At 42.1% G+C, this 20,246-nt stretch overlaps 2 protein-coding genes across 12 annotated transcripts in view; one reads left to right on the forward strand and one right to left on the reverse strand.

Moving 5' to 3' along the window:
- The window catches only part of C3H1orf131 (chromosome 3 C1orf131 homolog), a 7,075-nt gene extending 1,000 nt beyond the window's left edge, over positions 1-6,075 (forward strand). Inside the window, exons 3-7 of the mRNA XM_050971880.1 lie at positions 1,687-1,743; positions 2,784-2,879; positions 3,560-3,646; positions 4,644-4,696; positions 5,323-6,075. Coding sequence (XP_050827837.1) covers positions 1,687-1,743; positions 2,784-2,879; positions 3,560-3,646; positions 4,644-4,696; positions 5,323-5,452 — 423 coding nt within the window. The 3' untranslated portion in view covers positions 5,453-6,075. The remainder of the gene's footprint in view (positions 1-1,686; positions 1,744-2,783; positions 2,880-3,559; positions 3,647-4,643; positions 4,697-5,322) is intronic.
- A 7,979-nt stretch (positions 6,076-14,054) lies between these two features.
- Positions 14,055-20,246, reverse strand: part of TRIM67 (tripartite motif containing 67) — a 34,421-nt gene continuing 28,229 nt past the window's right edge. For all 11 annotated transcript variants that reach the window (XM_050971931.1, XM_050971928.1, XM_050971924.1 and 8 more), the window contains 2 exons: positions 15,784-15,946; positions 14,055-14,739 (listed from right to left, as the gene is read on the reverse strand). In XM_050971931.1, coding sequence (XP_050827888.1) covers positions 14,674-14,739; positions 15,784-15,946 — 229 coding nt within the window. In that variant the 3' untranslated portion in view covers positions 14,055-14,673. The remainder of the gene's footprint in view (positions 14,740-15,783; positions 15,947-20,246) is intronic.

The raw sequence follows: 20,246 nt of genomic DNA on the forward strand, positions 1-20,246 counted from the left end.
TGTCAGTAGCTGTGGATGCGAGGTGCCAAAACTTGCTTCTCTTCTTTGGCATCACAGCAGCACTGGGCCATTGACAAGCAGCATTTGTTCTTGGAGGATGAGTGTTGGGTAGTCAGTGGGGGAAGGCATGACAACATTAGATCTCTGTCCTCTGGTTTGGTTTGTTACCGCTGAACTTCTTTGAACTTCCAAAAACTGTAGGTGAGTTCCCAGGGAGGTCTGGATAGGTTTGGTGGGAAGCTGAGCAGAGGTTTGGGTCTCCAGATTTTATAGCTTCTCTGGTTGTTTTCCTTGAGTTGTCTTTATGGCCATAACATCAGAAGCCCATTCTAAAATAAGCTCTGGTGGGCCAACATATGGCTGTCTTGAATTCAGAGAGGCTTACTGATATTGGGGGTTTGATTGCTTGGAATTGGGGACCTCAATAGACTCAAGCAGTTGTTTGAATCCATAAACTTTTATGCTTTTTCCAGCATATTTTTCTTTTAAAATTTTCCTAAGTTTTTCATAGCTTGATTTTTTTTTTACCTGAAAATACTAGTGTTATGCTTGTTAGCAAAATGCTCTGAAGATAACCGGGTGTATTTGTGGCTGAAATCGCAATTCTATATAGAAGCCTTTGCAGAGCTGAGAGGAGTTTGGCTGTGGTGGATGCAGAGGGAAGCCCTGATGTAACCCTTGGGCCTGAGCCTGTGACTTACTGTGCCCTGAGGTCCTGGAGAGTGAAAAGGAAATGCATGAAATGTATTTCAGTTCAGCTGTAATGTTTATGTAGTACTCCTGTTTCCTCTGAGCGGATTGTACCTTTGGGAGCAAACAGGGAAGGTGAGCAGGGTAATCTCTTGAACAGATGGCAGTTTGCCTGCCTGCATCAGCATGCTTGGGAGTGGGCAGAGCTTCCACTCAGAGAGGTGGCTCAGAAGCACTTCCTTACTGAAATCAGAAAGCAGACTGTCTAAGACAATCCTGGGAGATTTGTAACTGCTCCACAGTGTCCCATGTGGGACACTCCTGTAACAAGCAAGAATGGAACTCTCTCCCTTGGGATTTTTCTTTTTTTTTCTAGGATATAGTGTGTTCCCCCTGGAGAGTGCCCCTCCAGACTGAGAACTGCTGATGAAAGGTGTCTGTGTAAATCGTGGAGTAGAGAAGATATACTTTCCTCTGAGCTCATTTTGAGCAAGTTCTTTCTTCAGCCTGCGCTGAGTGGCTTCAGCCATTGCTGACAGTGCATCCTTTGGAGGTGTTTCTCTGGCATTAGTGAAGCTGGATATGGACACTAATATATGTCCATGCAGTTAGGAATTAAGCTTGTTCTATATATTGCCCCAGCTGTGAGTACATGCACTATTATCAGTCAGTGCCCTGTCTCAAATAAAATGACAGTGAGTTAAAATTCATGAGCTATCCTATATTAGCTGTTCAGTTTGGGTTTGGAAATGGACATATGAGTGATACATAGCTCACATGTGGCAGTTTTGCTCTTACTTACCTGGAAAAATGCCATTGAAACTGTGTCCTTTAACAGATCCTGGTAATAAAGCTAGAAAAAATGCTGCTAGAAACTTGTGTATTATTCCATACAACTGACTTTACATTTCACTGATTTTCAGAAGGCTATCCCAGTCAGCATTTAAGCTGGTGTTACTTGTCATAATAATTTGAAATGTTTTGTTTTGTTTATAGACCCAGATAGTGAATGAAGAGAAAAATGCAGTCAGACAAGAATTTAACTTTGAGAAGGTAAGTCAGTAGGATCAGACTAATGTCACTAGTTCAGTGTATAGTTATGTGCACAGGTATACTTCAGAAAGCTGCAGTGGGACCGATGGGAGACCTTTCCAGAAATGGCTAGGTGAGGATCGTGGGCGAGGATTTCCTAATAGGAAATTTCTCTTGTAGGAGAGGATTTCCTAATAGGTCCTTCTGGCTACATGCCACACCAAAGGAGGAGCAGGCTGGCAGCAGTCAGCTGCTCCATGTGGAGAGAGGTGTGTATTTTCATGGCCTTTCTTTCTGATCTTCCAATGAGAATTTGAGGGGGATGTGTAAAGGTGCTTGAATTTCCATAATGTTTAACATAGTTCTTTCTGCCCTATGGTGTTAAATCTCTGAGATCTCATGTGGGAAAGAAAAAAAATGTGTATTTGAATCTGGTTTTGAAACAACAAATGGCTTTTTCCATTTGTCTTTTTATTCTCATCTGTTCTTACATGAACATAATTAGCATTGGCCACCTTAGCTACTAATTTGTTTACAGATCTGTGCAAGTTGTTTTGTGTGCCTAATCACGGCTCAGAGATGTGTTATGATCCAGTGGAATCTCTCTCTGGAGATTCTGCATGGAGCTCTGTACTGCTGAGAAGGGTGGGGATTTAATCACTGATTTAAGATTATGGATTCATTAGTGGTTTTGCCAAGGTATGCTTGTGTAGTGTTAACTCTACCTATGTGTGTAGTCAAACCACCATCTGCCCGTCCATGTTTCTCAGTGATTTAGTGCTCATTTTTTACATAGAAGAAATCCATTCCATGTGTTATTTTATGTGAAATGAGGATAATTGAAAGTTGTCCCCCTGACAGTCCTCACCATCCAGAGATTAGTTGGACAGTGGTCAACTGCTCTGTAGTATAGCTCTGAACTCAGTTTTATTTTATAGCATGCCAATTTCCAGTATTAGCCAGGATTTCCTCACGAGTATGACTTCATTGAACTTTGCCAGGCATTGTTTTACAACAGGTTGGACATTATGAAATGCCTGCAATTTTCTGTAATGTTCTAGGCTCGCCTGGAAGTGCACAAGTTTGGAATCACTGGCTACAAGAAGCAGGAGCAACGTGTTTGGGAACAGGAGCGTGCTATCATGCTGGGAGCCAAGGTAATTGTCCCTTGGTTTGTACTGGAGGTCACCCAACTGTTGCAATGCAGAAAAGCAGTAAAGAACATGAGGGGCTTTGGTATTCCTCTTTTAAAACCCCTGCCCTGACCCTTCTCCCACTTCATCCTTACTTTTACGTCATCTGTTCTGTCTTGGCTATTTTCTGTAGATGATTAGAAAATTAGTATGGTTGTGTTATCAGGAAAGTATTACAGATGAAATATGACTGATCAGGTTGAAAAACAACATTTACTAATTTTTAATCAGGCCATTCAAAAATTAATAGTTGGAGAGTGGGGCTCACTTTTTAAATCTTCATGCTCACAGACAGATATAGATGGAGAAAAGTTTTTAGTTCATCATAACTAGCATAAAAGAAAAAAATAATGCTTTGGGTGTTTTTTAGCAAGTGGGTTGGGTTTTTTTGCTCCGAGTGTGTATGTAAACCTTGTAGGACTGATCAGAACAGTATTGTCTCTCTCTGCTCTCCTCACCAAGAAGGAAACAATTTGTGGTTACCTGATGTCTCTTTAAGTCCAATTCTCTCACCCAAAAGAAAATAAGCATTTCTAATGTTTTGCCACAACCACGTGAAAAATGCTGTCTTTGCAAGTGTGTGAATAATTTGTGAAGCTATTTGAAAATTTAATCAGCAGTATCCCTCCCAATCTTTGTTGCAGCCCCCCAAAAAGACGCATATGAACTACAAGACTTTCCAAGAGAAACTGAAAGAGAAAAAAGCAGTGAAAGATGCTGATAAGGAAAAGGTTTGTACGAAATTTTCTGTAGAAAAAGACAGCATGTAGGAGCCAGCCCTTTTTAAAAGAGCCTCAGATAATGCCTCAGGTGCAGGAGTGGCTGAGCCTGACAGCTGCTGCTCCCTGTGGATTGGGCTCCTGGCTCCTACAGGATTAATCTCATTGGTAAAAGCTGGTTGTGTGCAGTATGAAGACACTGAGTTAGGCTTGTGTTGTGGTTGGTTTCACTGCCTCACCCTTCCAGGCTGATAGACTGATGACACAAAATCAGCAGTGGGTTTTTTTTTATCCTTTCCTCTTAAGAGGAAACAGAATGGTCTCCAATTAAAGTTTGTTGCATGTTGTCTAACCATAGAGAGCCAGATCTTCAACTGCTTTTTTATCAGCACAATTCCATCTAGGATCCTACTCATTATTTAAAGCAAGGGTGAGACTTCTGTTGCATCCATCCTCTAGCACAGCCCATCTGGCTCTATGCCTGCTCTCTGCCTCCCTATGGAGCCTTCCCATGTAGGTGGGAGCAGGCTGGTGGGGCTGGTAATTGCTCTATCAGCTGGTTTCCTGCCACCCTCTTTCCCAGGGACCTACTTCTCCTGCTCTGTCATGTGGCTCAAAGTGCATGACCAGTCACAGCTGAACCCTGCTATTTGACAGCTGCCCTCAGCTGGGTGATAGGACTCACCTGCCTGGTAGGAAGTCCATCTTCTGACCCTGGGATCTGTCACATGCCCTAGAAGGAAGCCTCTCCTTTGCACGTGGCAAGGACAGCACGTTGGTCATGAGTGGGCTGTGCTTTCCATAAGGTATTAGGAAGGGCCCCGGGCACTCCTGGCAGTGGCTCCATAATGTGTTGCATCACTTGTTCTGTCAGAAAGTCTCCCAGCTTGCTTTAAGTGCCTGCTGCTCTGTGAAGTAAAGGCGATTTCCTGAATGTTCTTTATGCAGGTGGTTGTTTAACCAACATGCTCTGTTCCTTTTTCATTAAAGTATCTGTCTTTAAAAACAGGAACATAAAGGTGATTCTATTAAGAAGAGGAAGCAGAAAGAGCAGAAGGAGAGGTGAGGTGTTTTTAACATGGTCTCCCCAGTGTATCTCCCCTATGTAATTGCACAGTCTTACTCCAGAAATCGTGCACATCACAGTGCAACAAAATTCTCCAGGTGCTGAGTTCCTCAAAAAATGGTGGCACTGTTCTGTGTCTAGCTGTTCCAGAGGCTTCAGTTCCACAGCTTTACTTGAGAGTATGTCAGTTCTGCCCCAACACGTCTTAAGACTGCAGCAGGAGGTCAGAGGGATGAAAATCCCTGTGTGCAGACTCATGAGACACCACTTGCTCAGAGCACTTGCCCTAAGAGATAATTTCTGCAAAGCATAAGCTACAGTATACAGAGGCTTGAAAGTGAGCTGACATTTCCTAATCCTAGTGCAGCAGATTCCCTCTGTACTCTTCCTTCTCTATCCAAATATCTTCATGTTTCTAAACATTTTTAAATGTAAATTGTGCTGTAATGTGCTGTAAATTTTGCATGTCTGTGAAGGAAAAATGTTCTGAAGTCTTTACATGCTATGGTGTGATACTCCAAAATACCAAACTCTGCATAAATAGGTGACTTTTTCACCATATTAAGCATTTACCTGTATTTCTGCTGTTTCTTTTAAATTTTTTTCCCTCTCCCTCTTTCAGGAAGGCCAAGAGGAAGAAATCAGTGCCTAGCATTTGGCCTGCAGGACAAGTTGGAAAATTCAGAAATGGGACCTTGATTCTGCAAAGCCGTGACATAAAGAAAATTAAATCATCTAAAGTTAGCAAATGAACTTCATGATACAGAGTGAAATGGACAATATGCCTAAGAGAATTCACATTGCTACCAAAACAGACTTCTGGGGCCTTTTGCCTATCCACCATACCCTAATTTTTTAATCTTATTTGTTATTACAGGATTTTTATGTACCATTCTGCCTTGGGATGAAGATTAGAATTTACCATTTTATAAATAAAGATTAGAGTTCTTATTAAGAAGGTTATAAGGCTATTTTTATTAGTCAATATGTGCTGAAGAAAACATTTCTTTTTGTAGAATCAGCTTATTGGCTGTAAGTAAAATAATCATTTAATCCATAAATTAATGGATTAATATAAATATTTCTTTTATACTGAAGGAATTTTGAAAAAGCAATATCTTACTCACTCTGAACTGGAAGTAGGTGTTCTCCAAACATTTATTGGACATAAATATGTTTCTGTATCCTTATGGATTATTAGTTGATAGTGGAACTGCACAATGATTCTTCTGTCCAGAAAAACCTCTTAATGTTTCAAAATTTCCTGCTTTGCAATGAAGATAATACTTTTCTGAAGTTTTGTCCCAGGCAAGCATTACACACTCATCTTGTGTATCTCTGCAGAGATCTCCAAATAAGCACTTTGGATTAGGGCTTTGGTGGCTTGGTTGCTTGGTTTTTAAAAACAAAACCATGTAAGACTGAGCCAAATGAGCATGGACACTCAAAAGCTACTGGTTGTTCCAGTTAAGTCACGTTTGTTTTGATTCCATGCTTAAGGCTTTTCTATAAAATCTTTATCAAAACTGCCTTTTGATGCTATTTGGATTTCAGCAGTCTGGTGTTTCTGGAGCAACATTGATTGTCTTCTGTAGCTAAATACTTTACTTTGTTGCTTTTAAGGTCTGTCCCTTAGAAATGGCAATTGTTAGTAACACTTTCAAAAGGAAAGTTCGCTATTTTAGGGGGAGACAAAGATAAGGATAACTTACTTAAATGACAGAATTTGTTCTGTGTTGTAAGGAGATGTGGAGCTTGTTGGAACAGCTCTGGCAGTGAAGGATGTGTACATGGTAAGGAAAACAGCCCTTACAGCAGAAACTTGTTCGAGGTGTACTGGTACCCCTGTGGGCTGGGAGCCTGACAGGTGATCCCTGACCCTGTGTCTTGCTGATCTTGCAGCACCATTGGAGGCTTCCCCCCTCCCAGGATGGGAAAGTGTTTTGGGACAGGGAGAGCCACACCACAGACAGGGATGCTTTCTGGCCTGCTGCTTCCCCCACCTTACTTGCATGTCCTGGAGAAGGGCTCTGCTAGTACAAAGAGGACCAAGAGGAGGGAGAGGGCTTGGAGGGATCAAGTGCCAGAGAACAAGCAGGAGGAAGTGTTTCTGGAGCTGTGTAGGAACAGAAGGGGTGTGCAGAGTTTGGTTGCTAAATGCTGTTATCACATTTCATAATTGCATAATTTGATTTCTTACTCAGTATTGGTTGCAGATTCAAACTAGAATTAAGATTCCTGTCTGGTTACAGACTTAATGACTTATTTGACATTAGAGAAATGTCAAATCACGATGGCATGTGAAGGTGTAACCACTAAGAATTTAGTACAGAGCATCAAGACTTGTTGAGGCAACAGATGTTGCTTTGGATGTTGTAAGATAACCTGTATTTTACAATTCATGGTTAATCCTTGAGCTTAGTTTTTCCTGCTCACTTCTTGATAAAGTTTTGTTCATCTCACGTGGCATATAATGTGGGACTTCACGTTTTCCATCAGCTTTGGTAAGTTAAAATGTCCATTTTCCACCTCCACAGCTTCCAAAAGCTATTTGGGAGTGAAACTTAGTCAGAATGGAGTGCGACTTTTGCAGTCGTGCTTGTAAGATCTGAAAAAAGTTGAAAAAAATCAGTTCTTAAAGTAAAAAGTTGAAAACTGAAATGCCAAGTTGACAGTGGAATGGGAAACTTTTTGGGGGAAGGAAACGAAAGTTTTGTATTTACACACTTAATGTGTGTATGCATTATGAAAGGCTTCTGTTAGTTACATGGAGATAGGTTTGCTTTTTCATATCATGTCTCCAAGGTGTTTTGAGCTGGGCATGCTACACTTCTTTAGGAATGGTGTGCTCAGATAAGCATGGTACTTTCAGTCCTGTTTTGTTACTGGATGCATCACCAACATTGGCAAAGGAGAGCGTTGAGAACCTGTTGCACCTAGTGTTTCTCTGGGCTGATGTGTGTTGGTGATGAACAGAGTATGCAAGTGTACCAACAGTGATTTTGGAGCACACACTGATACATGAAAGCCAGTATTGACTGAATAACATTGATGATGGGGACAGGAGAGCAGGGCATATCTTATTTTGCCCTCTGTCTGCAGTTGCATAGAGGAATGAGGTGTCAAGGAGGAACTTGAGGATTTCTCCTTATCTTCTCTCTTTCTCATGCCTTTTCCTATTGCAGTTATCTTTATTCCCTGTTTCCCTATGTGTTAAGCCATATGTGGTTATCTTTTTTTGCCCATCAAACCCATTGCCATAAGAATTGATGACAAGTTGTGTTTTTTGCGGGAGAAGAAAAGAAAGGCTGTGATTGATGTGTCTCCACACCGTTGTCTGTATTTTCTCCTAATTGTTTTGGCTGGGTTCCTGTTTCTTACCCTGGCACTACTGTCGCTGTGTCAGAATGCTTCATTCTGCCTTACGGACAGATGTCTGTGAAGGTTGTGTGAGTGCCTTTTTGCAGGGGCTGGGTGTGCTGGGCATGCTGCCTCTGAAATGCTTTGGAGTCCCTCACAGGCCATCTGCTTGACAGAGGTGTGCAGCTCCAGGACCATCGGTCATTTCAAACCATCTCACAAAGTCTGTGTCGTCCCTGCCCTGACAAGCCTTCTGCCCAGTCTTTTGCAAAAGGGCTTTCCAGTGAGAACCTACCAATGCTACGGTTCTTTCCAGCCTCTGCTTATTCCAGTGTTAGAACCTTCTGGAGACTGGGTGATTACCCAAAGTGTTTAAGGTGGGTCACAGCTTTCCAAGGAGTTCTGTAACCAACATAAGTCAGAGCTGGCAGGGTGCTAGCTCTGGCTAACTAGCTAGGTCTTAGTGCTGACAAAGAGAGGTGTTCCATGCACTGAATCAGGATATGTCTGAAGCTGAGGCACAGATGGTTGCTCTAAGGAAGGACACTCTTGGATTTCTCCATTTACTGGATTATTCTTGACTGTAAGTAATAAAGCAGTATCAACAGTAGGAGGTAAGCATGCAAACTGTATGAATGCCTCATCTATATAATCATAATTTGTAATAATAAGTAGGGTACTGATGCTGGATTTGTTGGCAATGTTATAAGAATTTATTTATAAACTGTAAAACAGCATAAACTTATATGTCAGGTTTTCCAAAAGGGTAATAATAGTAATAATACACAAAGTTTTAGTTGGACCAAAAGACAAAAAGCAGTTTGTTTCTAATTCAAAATATACAAACGTTTGCTACAGGTACAAAATTATAAAAAGTTTGTATTTTCCTCTTGATCTGGTGACAGATACATATAGCAGAGATGTATATTTCACCAGCTCCAAATTCATAAGCTATGGGAAATGATAGTAAAGAAAAGAAATATTGTAGTTAAGAAAACTTAGAAACAACTTCTTGTCTTCCATTTAACCGGAATTGAACACCATTTTCTTATTCCTTTGCAGTTTTTTAGTTGCCAACATTTAAATTAGTGTTACTCATGCTTCATATAACAATCAGAAATAACAGCAGGTTTACCTCATGCATTTATTTTTAATACTCATCACATAATGTCTTCTCACCATGCTACCTAGGAAGGTTAGTGTTTTTATTGACAACATTTAAGGGAAGTGGAGGATAAATGAATGCAATCAGGATCCAGGAATATTTCTATCTACTGCTTCACAAGAAAATGTTAGAAATTCTCCAATTAGCATAATTTTTTTTTTTTTAACTAATTCTGCTTGGAACTGTTTGCAATAACAAATGTAACAAAAAGGTCATTTAACAGAAGGGATAAATGCTGCTGAGTGTCTCTGTCAGTAAAACACACATCTGTCTCCTGTATTGTGCAATGATGCAGGAGCCCCACACATCTAGTCTCTTGGGTTTGCATATGGGCTTCTTTCTGCACCTGAGAAGACCAAGTGTGTCTTATTAATGATGGATTTGTGCTTCAGGCTGCTGCTCCACCTGGCTCTGTGTGCGCAGCATTCAGTAGAGCTGGGCAGAGGAACCACCAGAAATGTTGTCAGTAAAAACTAGAAGCAGCTCACTTTTTTAGTTCCTAAAAAAAAAAAAAAAAAATAAATAAAATAAAAGGAGTCTCCATCTTTGCCTGGTAATTTTCAGTGACAAGTGCCCTTTACATTTGCAATGTGGTTGATCTGTAACTGTAATCTCCCTTCCAAAATTGATCTAGCCAAGATGCTTGGTGTTTTCATATTACCTTGCCTGGTTCAAAACTGAATTCTTGGTTTTGCTATTTAAAGCAGAATGCTGCAAAGCTAGTAAAGCCTGAGATAAGGTCTAACAACTCTCCTTCCTCATCTTTCTGTTTGTGATCAAAGGATGTACCAGATGGCACCAGAAAGCTGCTATTCCCAGGTTGTGGAATTTTTTGTCCCTTTTCACAGGGACAGATGATCTAAACTGTGGTCCATAAATGCACTACCTATTGCTGGCAGTTCAAACACAGTGTTTTTCATACAGTGGTGGTAGCAGCTTGGCCTTATTCTCATCTCTCTTACCTTAAGAAATATTGTCGTGTGAGAAAACAACAACAACAAAAAAAGCTGCATCTCACATTTCTTCTTGCTCTAGAACAACTGGGAAACCAGAGTGTGGGGTGGTCTCTGCGATCTTTACTAACTATGCTTTGAGGGGGGAAAAAAAAGAAAATAAAAAACAACTTACACAGCACTACCACAGAACTCTATCACCAGCCAAGAACAAACTACAGCAATACACTATCATGGCATTATTTACAACATGATGGAACACAATGCATATAATAAATTACATTTAATACTTTTTCCTCTTAAACTCTGATAAATGTAAGCTCGTGCTTATTTTATTTATTTTGTGCAGTCCAATATATTTTCCTCTATGTATCTTAAGTGCATAGGCAAGTATAGGAGGTGACAGTGCTGTTTGCCCATCTTTTCTATGTTTTTAGAAGTCAAATTGCTTTCCAAATTTTACATCACAGTATATTACTGTCCTCACTGAGAATAATTTTACAGCACATACCTTTCCACAGCAGAAGGAGCAAGGGATTGTCAGCTACATGTGTGCTTATATTGACATTAAGTCTTACTACGAGATCTTGTGAGCTCTTTTCAAATTGATGAGGGAAAAGGAGGAAGTGGAATTTGTATAGCATTGTGTGCCTTGGGAAGTCTGACAGTGCTCCTGAACTTAATGGAAATTTGCAGAGGAAAGAGCCAGGAAGAAGGTTTACAAAAGGCTAAGGTTGGGGCTCCCAGGGGTAGGTGAAAACTGAGAGTCCTTTGTTGCTCTGCAGGACAGAAAGTTCGACTGCAGAATTTATTTTGCAGCTGTTCAGAGGTTCCATACTGGTGTGTGCAGAAGTCAAGCTTTGTTTTGTTAATAAGGGGAGGGCCTGTTTGTGTTTTGGTGGGTTTTTTAAAAATGTTAAGTCAATTTACAGCTACTTCATGTGGGCTCTCTACCACAGTGAATGGGATTTATCCCAGTGCAAGAGGTTTTGCTCTCCTGCTTATAAGAAGCAACCTGGCTTCTAGAAGCTGAAGAGTCCCATGACAGGCAGCTTTGGGTGAGCTTGGAGCCCCAGAGAGCTGCAGAAATACTCTGAGGGAACAAAAGGAAGAAGAGCACACAAAATGGTCCCCTTGGGTGTCTATTCCACTCTTCTGCGCTCTGGGCTCTCCCTGAACAGTCAGCAATGCTGTTTCTGCAGGGACTAAAGGCTGACTCCCTCCTAAAGAAAGGATTTGGAGGAAACAAAAACTGGCATAAGAGATAAAAAGAACTGGCATATAGATGAAGAACATGCAAACTGCTGGGTTTGCAATGAGATGGACCTTGGGGAAGTTGCCTGCAGAGAAGGAAACTACCTCCATCCTGAGCAGAGCAGTGGGAGCGCCCCACCTCTCCCTGCTTGTGTTCTGACGGCCCCTGCAAGCTCTGCATAAATACTAATGTGTGGAGTTGTTAGTTTCCTAGAGTAATTGTAACTACTTAAGCATTATTTCTGTTAATCAAACTATGAAAATGTACCCAGCTGAAGTCACAAGAGTGCACTCTATGAGGATAATGGGTTTATTGCTACAGGCCATGCCAAATGTAAGTCCTTGATTGTGTACACAACCAACACATGCAAACGCTTTGTTTAGTTTTTTACCTAGGGTAAAGTAGTCTTACTAATGCAGGTAGCCTACTTCTAACTGTGATCCTTTTAACTTATTTGCATTTCTACTAGGTTAAAAGGAGAATATAATGGTAGCTACCCTACTTTTGTGATTGTTGGAATGTGTAGAGGGTAAAAACTGAGCTTCTCTACTCACTGTTTCTACCTACTGTCCATATATTCATTAGAAATCAACATGTCACTCAATGTGTTCTCTTCAGGATATAAAACACCAGGAACCAACACCAAAGCAATTATGAAAACGAAAACTGAGTACTGCAAACACTTCTAAAAGTCATTCAGAATTAATTTTAAACATCTGGCAATGGTTGAAAATTGGAAAGATGTAAATTCACTTCAGTTTCCTTCGCAGAAGTTGGGAGTAAAGACAAAGGTTCTGTCCCAAAACAAACAATGCCCTGTCTAACACAAGTGAAAGTGGAGTGCCTTCCATATTAAAATTATCACAGGATGTTTCCCCATATAAAAAACTATGTGCAATTTATGTACAATATTCCCATACACTACTTTGACTGGCAATACTCAAAGCCAATGCTATGAATACAACTGTTAGGTTTGCAGAAGAGCACACTCAAGAGAAAATGTGGGGTCTGGTAGCGTTCTAGCTGAGGTAGGTGAAAACAGACCTGCTAATTAGAAAATCTTGCATGAGTTCATATGGTATTGAATGAAACCAAGGATTATAACACAGTTGGTCTCTGTTATTCTTTACAAAACCAAGATAAGCATAGCACAGTTATTCCATTGTCTACAAGTTTACTAATACAATCCGTTCCAGACTTTAAAGGAAGTGCTGTTGCTTCCTCATTTAAAAGCATATGTTATTATTTTTCCATCGTTGGTTTTATTTCCTGTTTCAGTCTTGATGTTGCTGAAGGTGCGTTGCTGTCCTGCAGGAGAGGTGGGCTACAGGATGCTTGGTTGGCTACAGGCAGCAGGATGGCAGACTGCTTTGTGTCTGTGCAATAGCCCAGCTCTGTTCTGGGCTGCCTTTCCCTTCCCACAATGGCTGTGAGGCAAGATGACCCACGGGAGGATTCTGGCTGTTTGCCACAGGGAAGCCTTGCCATCACTCAGCACTACCTGAGTGATGTGCTCCAGAGAGAGAGCTGAAGTGGGCCTGCAGCAGGATATCTGGGGGCTGGCAGGCTGCCTGAAGGCAGGCCTGGGCTGTTTGTCCTGTGCTGTGCTTTAATGCAAGGCAGTAAGCTGGATTTTGGTCAGAATATTTGTTTTCATGTTTAATAATTACATGCCTGATAAGAATATGTGTGTGCGTATACGTATGCTTGAAGAGGAAAATTTGTATAAGCAGCAGGATTTTAAAAAAGGAAATAGTACATTGATAGGATTTGAAAGTTTATGCTCTTCTTGTTTGATAGCACCACACCTCTATAGGGTTAGAGTGACAAGAGTCCAAGATGTCATGGGCTCACCAAGCCTGCTGCATCTCGTCCTCATGCATTGCCACTATACACACACACACACACACACACACGTGTTTCCTCTAAACATGTTAACTGGGTTCAGAGGAAACAAAGCACACAGGCAAACCAGTGCTTGGTTTTCTGACACCTGCATGCAGGTGACAGAAAACTCACAGTGCCATGGCAGTGAGAAAAGATCACTGTCAGTCAGACTCCAGCTGTCACAGGCAGCACCTGAAATAGCTGCTTGTTTCTGTGGGACATGCCAGGCACAGGTCAATTCTTGCAAAAGATTTATGTCCCAATACAGAAAAATTCTTAGGGATGGGTTTTGCGTTACTGCTAATAATCTCTCTCAAGTGTTTCATTAGGATCAAGACATTAATTAGCTCACAGTAATCTAAAAGAAAATTAAGGCTTCAGATCTCAAAGCTACATTGGAACTACAGCTGCACAGGTTTTATTAGGATCAAGGCTGGAAAGCATCATTTCTCAATGTGGGAGACTTTGCATGTGCCATATTTAAATAAATCTTGTATCATTTCAGTTCAAAGGAATCTCCCATGCACTGTTTTTTAAGAGTTGTGCTGATAACCACAGTCACATCTTCGCTAAGTGTCTCCACAGTCATGCCTAAATAACAAACACTAAAATGCATCAAGGATGTTTTTCTTTTGACTTTCTGTTCCTGAATTCTGCATGTATCATGGTGTTAGCTAAAATCAACCCACCTATTTCATGGCAGTGTTTGGGAACCAATCTTGTTCTCATTGCAGGTAAGTTCTGCCACTGAATTCTAAAGGGACATTATCCTATAGCTTACTGCAGTCTAGAGCCAGAAGGAATAATCCATGATCATTTGAGCCCCTGAATGGAATGGACAACCAGGAATTCTTGAGCATATAACCTCCGTCTCAGCTGTCAAAACATATGCTTTCTTTATTTAAGGACTTCAGGTGGCAAGGGAATCCAGTTCATCTACTGGTAAACTGTTCCAACATCCAACATCCTTCAATCTCACCCATTTTTTCCAGCATCCCTAATACTTAAGCACAAATCCAGCCATGAGAGAGAAGATACACTCATTTAACCTTTTGCTTTACAGATGTGTTTGTGTGTGTGTGTGTGCACATGAGTGTACATACGTATGCAGTGCAGAGTAGATATGTTCAGGTACCCATCTGCAGTCGAGTGCCAGTCCAGTGGATGTGCTTGCTATGGCTGTTAAATTGAAAATGGAGTGGCCTGGCTCTAACCAGCCGATTATTCGGTGAGCAGCATGCTGCACAGTGTTTCAAGTCAGGGAAGAGGATGCTTTTTTACTGACTTACTGAAAAGTGCCAAAACACACTGAGAAAGCTTACAGAATCCAGCACAGTGTCAGACGGGGCTTCATTAGTTGTTGGGCAACTTGGGCTGTTTTACAGATTGTGGCACCTCCAGTCCTGTGTGCAGGGTCACCTGCACAAAGAAGAAATAACATTAGATTCAAAACGGAGACATCCTCAGCAAAGAGCAGGCAAATGACATGGAAAGGGCTGTGGGACTGCAGGTCCAAGTTTAAATCAAGACTATTAATGGAGATGATATCTAGTCTTTGAAATGAACAAGTCTCCTTCCCCCTTCCCTCCTGAATACTTAGGGACTGAGAAGCCAGGTGTCTGTATCTTTTCCCAAATCTAGCCACCAGTTGTAGATATCCACAAGGTAGGCAGGTAGGTAGGTAGGTAGGTAGGTAGGTAGATAGGTAGGTAGGTAGGTAGGTAGGTAGGTAGGTAGGTAGGTAGGTAGGTAGGTAGGTAGGTAGAAGGTTGATGGGATGTCTGCATGAAGGACCCCAAGTGCTCAGGACAGAGATCCCGCAATGGAGCCCATGGACATGATGAGTGTTCCACCCTGGCTGTCCTGGTCCTGCCTGACCTAAGCAGACCTCCTTCAGTCCTCAGGCTCCTGGGTATTTCCACAGGTTCTCTCTCATACCACACCCAGTTTGTAGCCATAACCAGGGGTCTTGAAGTAAAAATGTGTTATATTTAAAGACAAGAGGAAAACCTCTTGTACACAGAGCACAACAATGATGTGCTGACTGATATGCTCTGTTGTGCCAATTCCCTGACTTATGTTGCCTTTGCTCTCCTTACCACTGTGCTGCTCATACTTCAGTCATTTGCCAATGTTAATTATCTCCAAACATGAGATATAGGAGAAATTAAGATGGTTTTTAGTCAAACTGGCTGGGGAGAATTTTAGAGACACTGCTTTCCAAGTGAAGCATCACAGGAAAATCGGAGCAGGAGTTAGTGCATGCAGGTACTTTTACTGTTTTACAGCATTACTGTTCACATTGGTCAGGCAAGGCAGAAGGTCAAATGTAGTCCAAGGAGTGTGAGTAGCCTAGATGTAAGCCTAGAAGGAAAAGAACCCCTATCTGTTCTGACTACCCCCAGATGATGCTATCAGCTCCTTTAGCTGGAAAGGGTAAGTGGGGCAGGACTGCAGATTTACCTGGACGTTCCGATTGAGGCTCAGTGCCGGCATGAAGACGCCCTCGATGTTTTCAAATGCTGGAGGCCCCTGCTGCTGCCCATTTATGTAAAAGGTCAGGTTGTGCTTGTTCAGGTCCAGGAGCACACCAACAGTGGCACCTTTAGAAACTCCTCCTTCAGTCCTAAGGTACAAAGGGCACACATTGTCGGTGAAGGCAGAGCACACTGTGCTGCTCTCTCCAGGACCAGCCAGCCTTACTAAGCAAAAGGAGCCTGGAGCAGCACAGGGAAATGATTACCCCTGAGGCATTTGGGGATGACTGATCCACACCTTTATCTGAAGCATACACAGCACACCCATGGGAGCTTAATGAAGGGATCCTAAACAGAAATTAGACCCACTTCTCCTGCAACTGCAATTTAAGAGATGAAAATGGGGTCCAGAGCTAACAAATGACAAATTGGGAGCTGAGCCAGTGGAGTCCTGGAGACACATCACCTCTGAGTATCCCTGTTACAGTGAAGTGATGCATGGCAGGGAATGAAATAGAAGGAAGCTGTTTTGTTAGGTGTTCATTTCTAATCAATATGCCTGCTAACAGCTCCAGAGAGAGACTTTAAGTTTCAACTACTCACCCTGGCATGCTCTAAGGGAACCCAGATTCCCAGAGCCCAGGGAGGAGCACAGGTACAACAGAGAGTGGTTTTGGGGAAGAAGGAAAGTTGGGACTGGTTAGGCGTAAGCATAGTTTCTGATTGACAAGGTGCTCAGCCATAGGACTGGGAGCTGTCTGGAGTGTACAGGCACAGTTATTAATACCAGTGATAATTGGTTGTGTCAGGAGCAGCTGCTGAGAGCTCCTGCAGTGGCAGAGCTTGCCAGGACACACTCAGCCAGCCATTACACGCTCGAGCAATTTGACATTAATGCACTTTGACTCGGGGGTTAGTCAAACTCAGAATTACTTTAAAGGACACTGAGCAAAAATACCCACTAGATGTGCAGATTGGCCACAGGCACTGCCATTCTGCTGATATCATGGGGCTCTGCAATGGATTTACAGCCTGACACCATTTGTTCAGGGTAAATCAGATTTCAAATAATTGGCAGTAGGAAAGGAAGCAGCTGTCTTATCTCCCATGCACTTGCCTCTGGCACACAACACTCATGAGATTAACGGCATTTTATCAAAAAAATTATCACAATAGGCAGGCAAAATATAAAAAAAAGTTAAAAGGAGGGGGGGACTGGAATACGATTAGGAAGAATGTAGTGCAGGGTAAGAAATTTTCCCCTTGTCCACTAGGTGTCACAAAGTGTTTTCCTTTAGACTAAAAGTGGCACGTGGCACTTCATCTGAAGGTGGATTACAGAATACTGCTCTGACTTCTCCATTTAAAGCTCTTCAAACAGTAATAGTATAGCTAAGAAGCATGGATTGGCTCTGAGAGGTTTCAGATGTGAAAATTCACTGTTCTCAGATGCCTTTGATTTGATCTCTGGTCCTAACAGTATTAATAGGTTTCTCGCTGAGCTCTTCTCCAAAACCACAAAATAAATTATTTTTCATCAAAACTTAAGATGCTTACCTACCATGAGTATCTCACTACACAGACTGTTTTTATTAAAAGCCCTCAATCATAAAACCCACTATGAGATTGTGGGAAGCAAATATTATGATTTGGACCTATTTACAAGTAGATTACTTTTTTTTTATCTCTGTTTAGGAACAGCTTTGCATGTAGGACACCACATTTTAGATCCTGCTTAAAATGGATTTTATTGCATCCTTTTAAATGACATAGATTCTCTTAGGGAAACAGAAACAGCAACTTCATTTCTTTGAGATTATGATGTTCTTTCCTATGTGACAAGCTAATTTGTTTCTCATGGACTAATTAGCTGTGTGCTGCACAGTGACATTGAGTGACCCCTCTGCAGCCCCTGGGGACAGCCCCACTGAAGAGGAGATAGATTCTGCCTGCAGATTCCAGCCAGGCAAGGGCAGGACCCAGCTGAGGCCCCTACATGAGCCACAGGGGTGTGGGGGCACAGCAGAAGGATGGGGACCTTCTCCCTTTATTCCTGCCCCAAGTTCTGCAGGAATTCAGCAGGTAGATTGCCCCAGTCCTACTCCATCATCTCCCCACAGGGAGAAAGTGGCTCTGGCAGGGTTTGGGGAGGACAGAAGCAGGCAGCAGCTCTTCACCACACTGCTACAAGGGAGGCTGGACTTCTGCTGGGGCTGAACAGCTGCTCTTACTCAGCATCCCAAGCTTCCTTGGGAACAGTGCTTAGAGGACTCCAGAACTTTTTGGACTATTTTCCTGGTTCCTTTCTCTAGGAGGAGACTGGGAGAGTCTGTTTTATGAGAAAACTTCTGCAGTACATTTCCTCACTCTTAGGTACACCATTTAGACAGTTTTACAGGATAACTCTTCTAATAAATTCTTTTGTTGTGGTAAAAAAGCCAAATAGCTCAAGAGACTCAAAGTGATGTTGCTCCCTCCTGGTACACTTCTGTGGCACCATGTAAAAAACCTGCTCCTTTACTGTAATGCATTTTTAAGCTACTTAATGACATGACACTTATACCACACAACCCCAGTAACCTTTCATGTAAAAGGAAAATGCAACATTTTTGTTGCAATTCTCCTTTAATAAATACTTAGTATTTATTAAAGGACAATCCAATTCTGGAGATAGGCAACACTGTTTCATTTTTTCAAGTAAATCATCTGAACATTTTGATTTCTGAGTGCAGAAGTGCTGTGCAGAAGCCTGAAAGGTCAGAGTACAGAAAAGGGAATTTGGCTACCATGAAAAATGCAGTTGCCTGTTGCAGTAGAGGCTGTTATTCCAAGATGCTTTCAGTAACAGCTTGGACAATATGCAGAATATGATTTTATGAACTGACTTGAGGAATTAAGAAGAGAAGTTTCACTATTATTTTGAAATAAATATTAACAATTTATGAACAATTTAATAAACTGAATAATTAATTCAATTCTCCATTACAATACTATAAGTGTTGGCTTTACAGCATCTTAAAAACTTCATGATATCTATTGCTAATTATAGCATTTTGTATTCAGTTGTAGCATTTCTGTGTGATGAAAAAAACTGCTTTTGAGATCTCTGAAGTCAATGAAGAGACTCTCCTGATTGCAAGGGACTTTAAAGACTAAAATGTAAATACTCTAGATTTCAACTTTCTGTTGGGTTTTTCAGTATAAAATATATTTCAAGGAGATTTACACCTCCTTCTTTCCACAGACATGAAGTGGCTGGAGTATTGCCTGTAGCACCTGCTAGTCTTGCTCTTGGGAGCTTTGCCAAGGAACAGATCTATTGCATTGAATGTCAGTGCCTCTTGCTAATGGGCATACAGCACTTCTCAGAACTGTTTGGATTGGAAGGGACCTTTTAAGGTCATCCAGTCCAACCCCCTGCAAAGAGCAGGGACATCTTCAACTAGGTTGAGCTGCTCAGAAGCCCATCCAATCTGCCCTGGAATGTTTCTAGGGATGGGGCATGCACAACCTCTCTGAGCAACCAGTTCAAGTGTTTCACCACCCTCACTGTAAAAAAATGCCTTCCTTACAGCTACCGTGAATTCAGCTTCATTCAGTTCAAAACTATCTCTCCTTGTCCTAGAACAACAAGCCCTGCTAAAAAGACTGTCCCCATCTTTCTTACAAACCCCCTCTAAGCACTGAAAGACCACAATCAGACCTCCCTGGAGCTTCCTCTTCTCCAGGCTGAGCATCCCCACTCTCTCAGCCTTCCTTCAAAGGAGCGATGTTCCGTCCCCTCTGACAATTTTTGCCCAGGATACAGCTGTCCTTCTGGGCTGCAAGTGCACGCTGACAGACCATGATCAGCCTCTCAGGAACCAATATCCCCAAGTCCTTCTTGGCAGGGGTGCTGTCAATCCCTTCATCCTCCATCCTGCCCTGATCCAGATGCAGGGTCTGCAATTTGCTTTGTTGAAGCCCATGAGGCTCCCGTGGCCCCACTTCTTGAACGTGTCCAGGTCCATCTGGTGTTATCTCGTCCCTCAGGTGTGTCAACCACAGCACTCAGCTTGGTGTCATCTGTGACCTTGCTGAGGGTGCACTTGATCCCACTCTCTATGACATTGATGAAGACAATCAATAGAGTTGGCCCCAGTATGGACCTCTGAGGGACACCACTTGTCACCAGCCTCCATCTGAACATCTTGCTGATCACCACTACCCTCTGGATGTGACTATTCAACCAATTCCTTATCCATCAGGCATCCATCATATCTATGTGTCTCCAATTTGGAGAGCAGGATTTTTTTGGGGGGGGGAACCATATCAAGGGCCTTACAGAAGTGCAGATGGATGGTGCCCATAGCTCTTCCCTTGTCCACTGCTGTAGTCACTCCACCATAGAAGGCCACAAGGTTGGTAAGGTAGGATTTGCCCTTGGTAAAGCCGTGCTTGCTGTCTTTG

This window comes from Serinus canaria, chromosome 3 (assembly GCF_022539315.1).
Source record: "Serinus canaria isolate serCan28SL12 chromosome 3, serCan2020, whole genome shotgun sequence".
Taxonomy (NCBI): Eukaryota; Metazoa; Chordata; class Aves; order Passeriformes; family Fringillidae; genus Serinus; species Serinus canaria.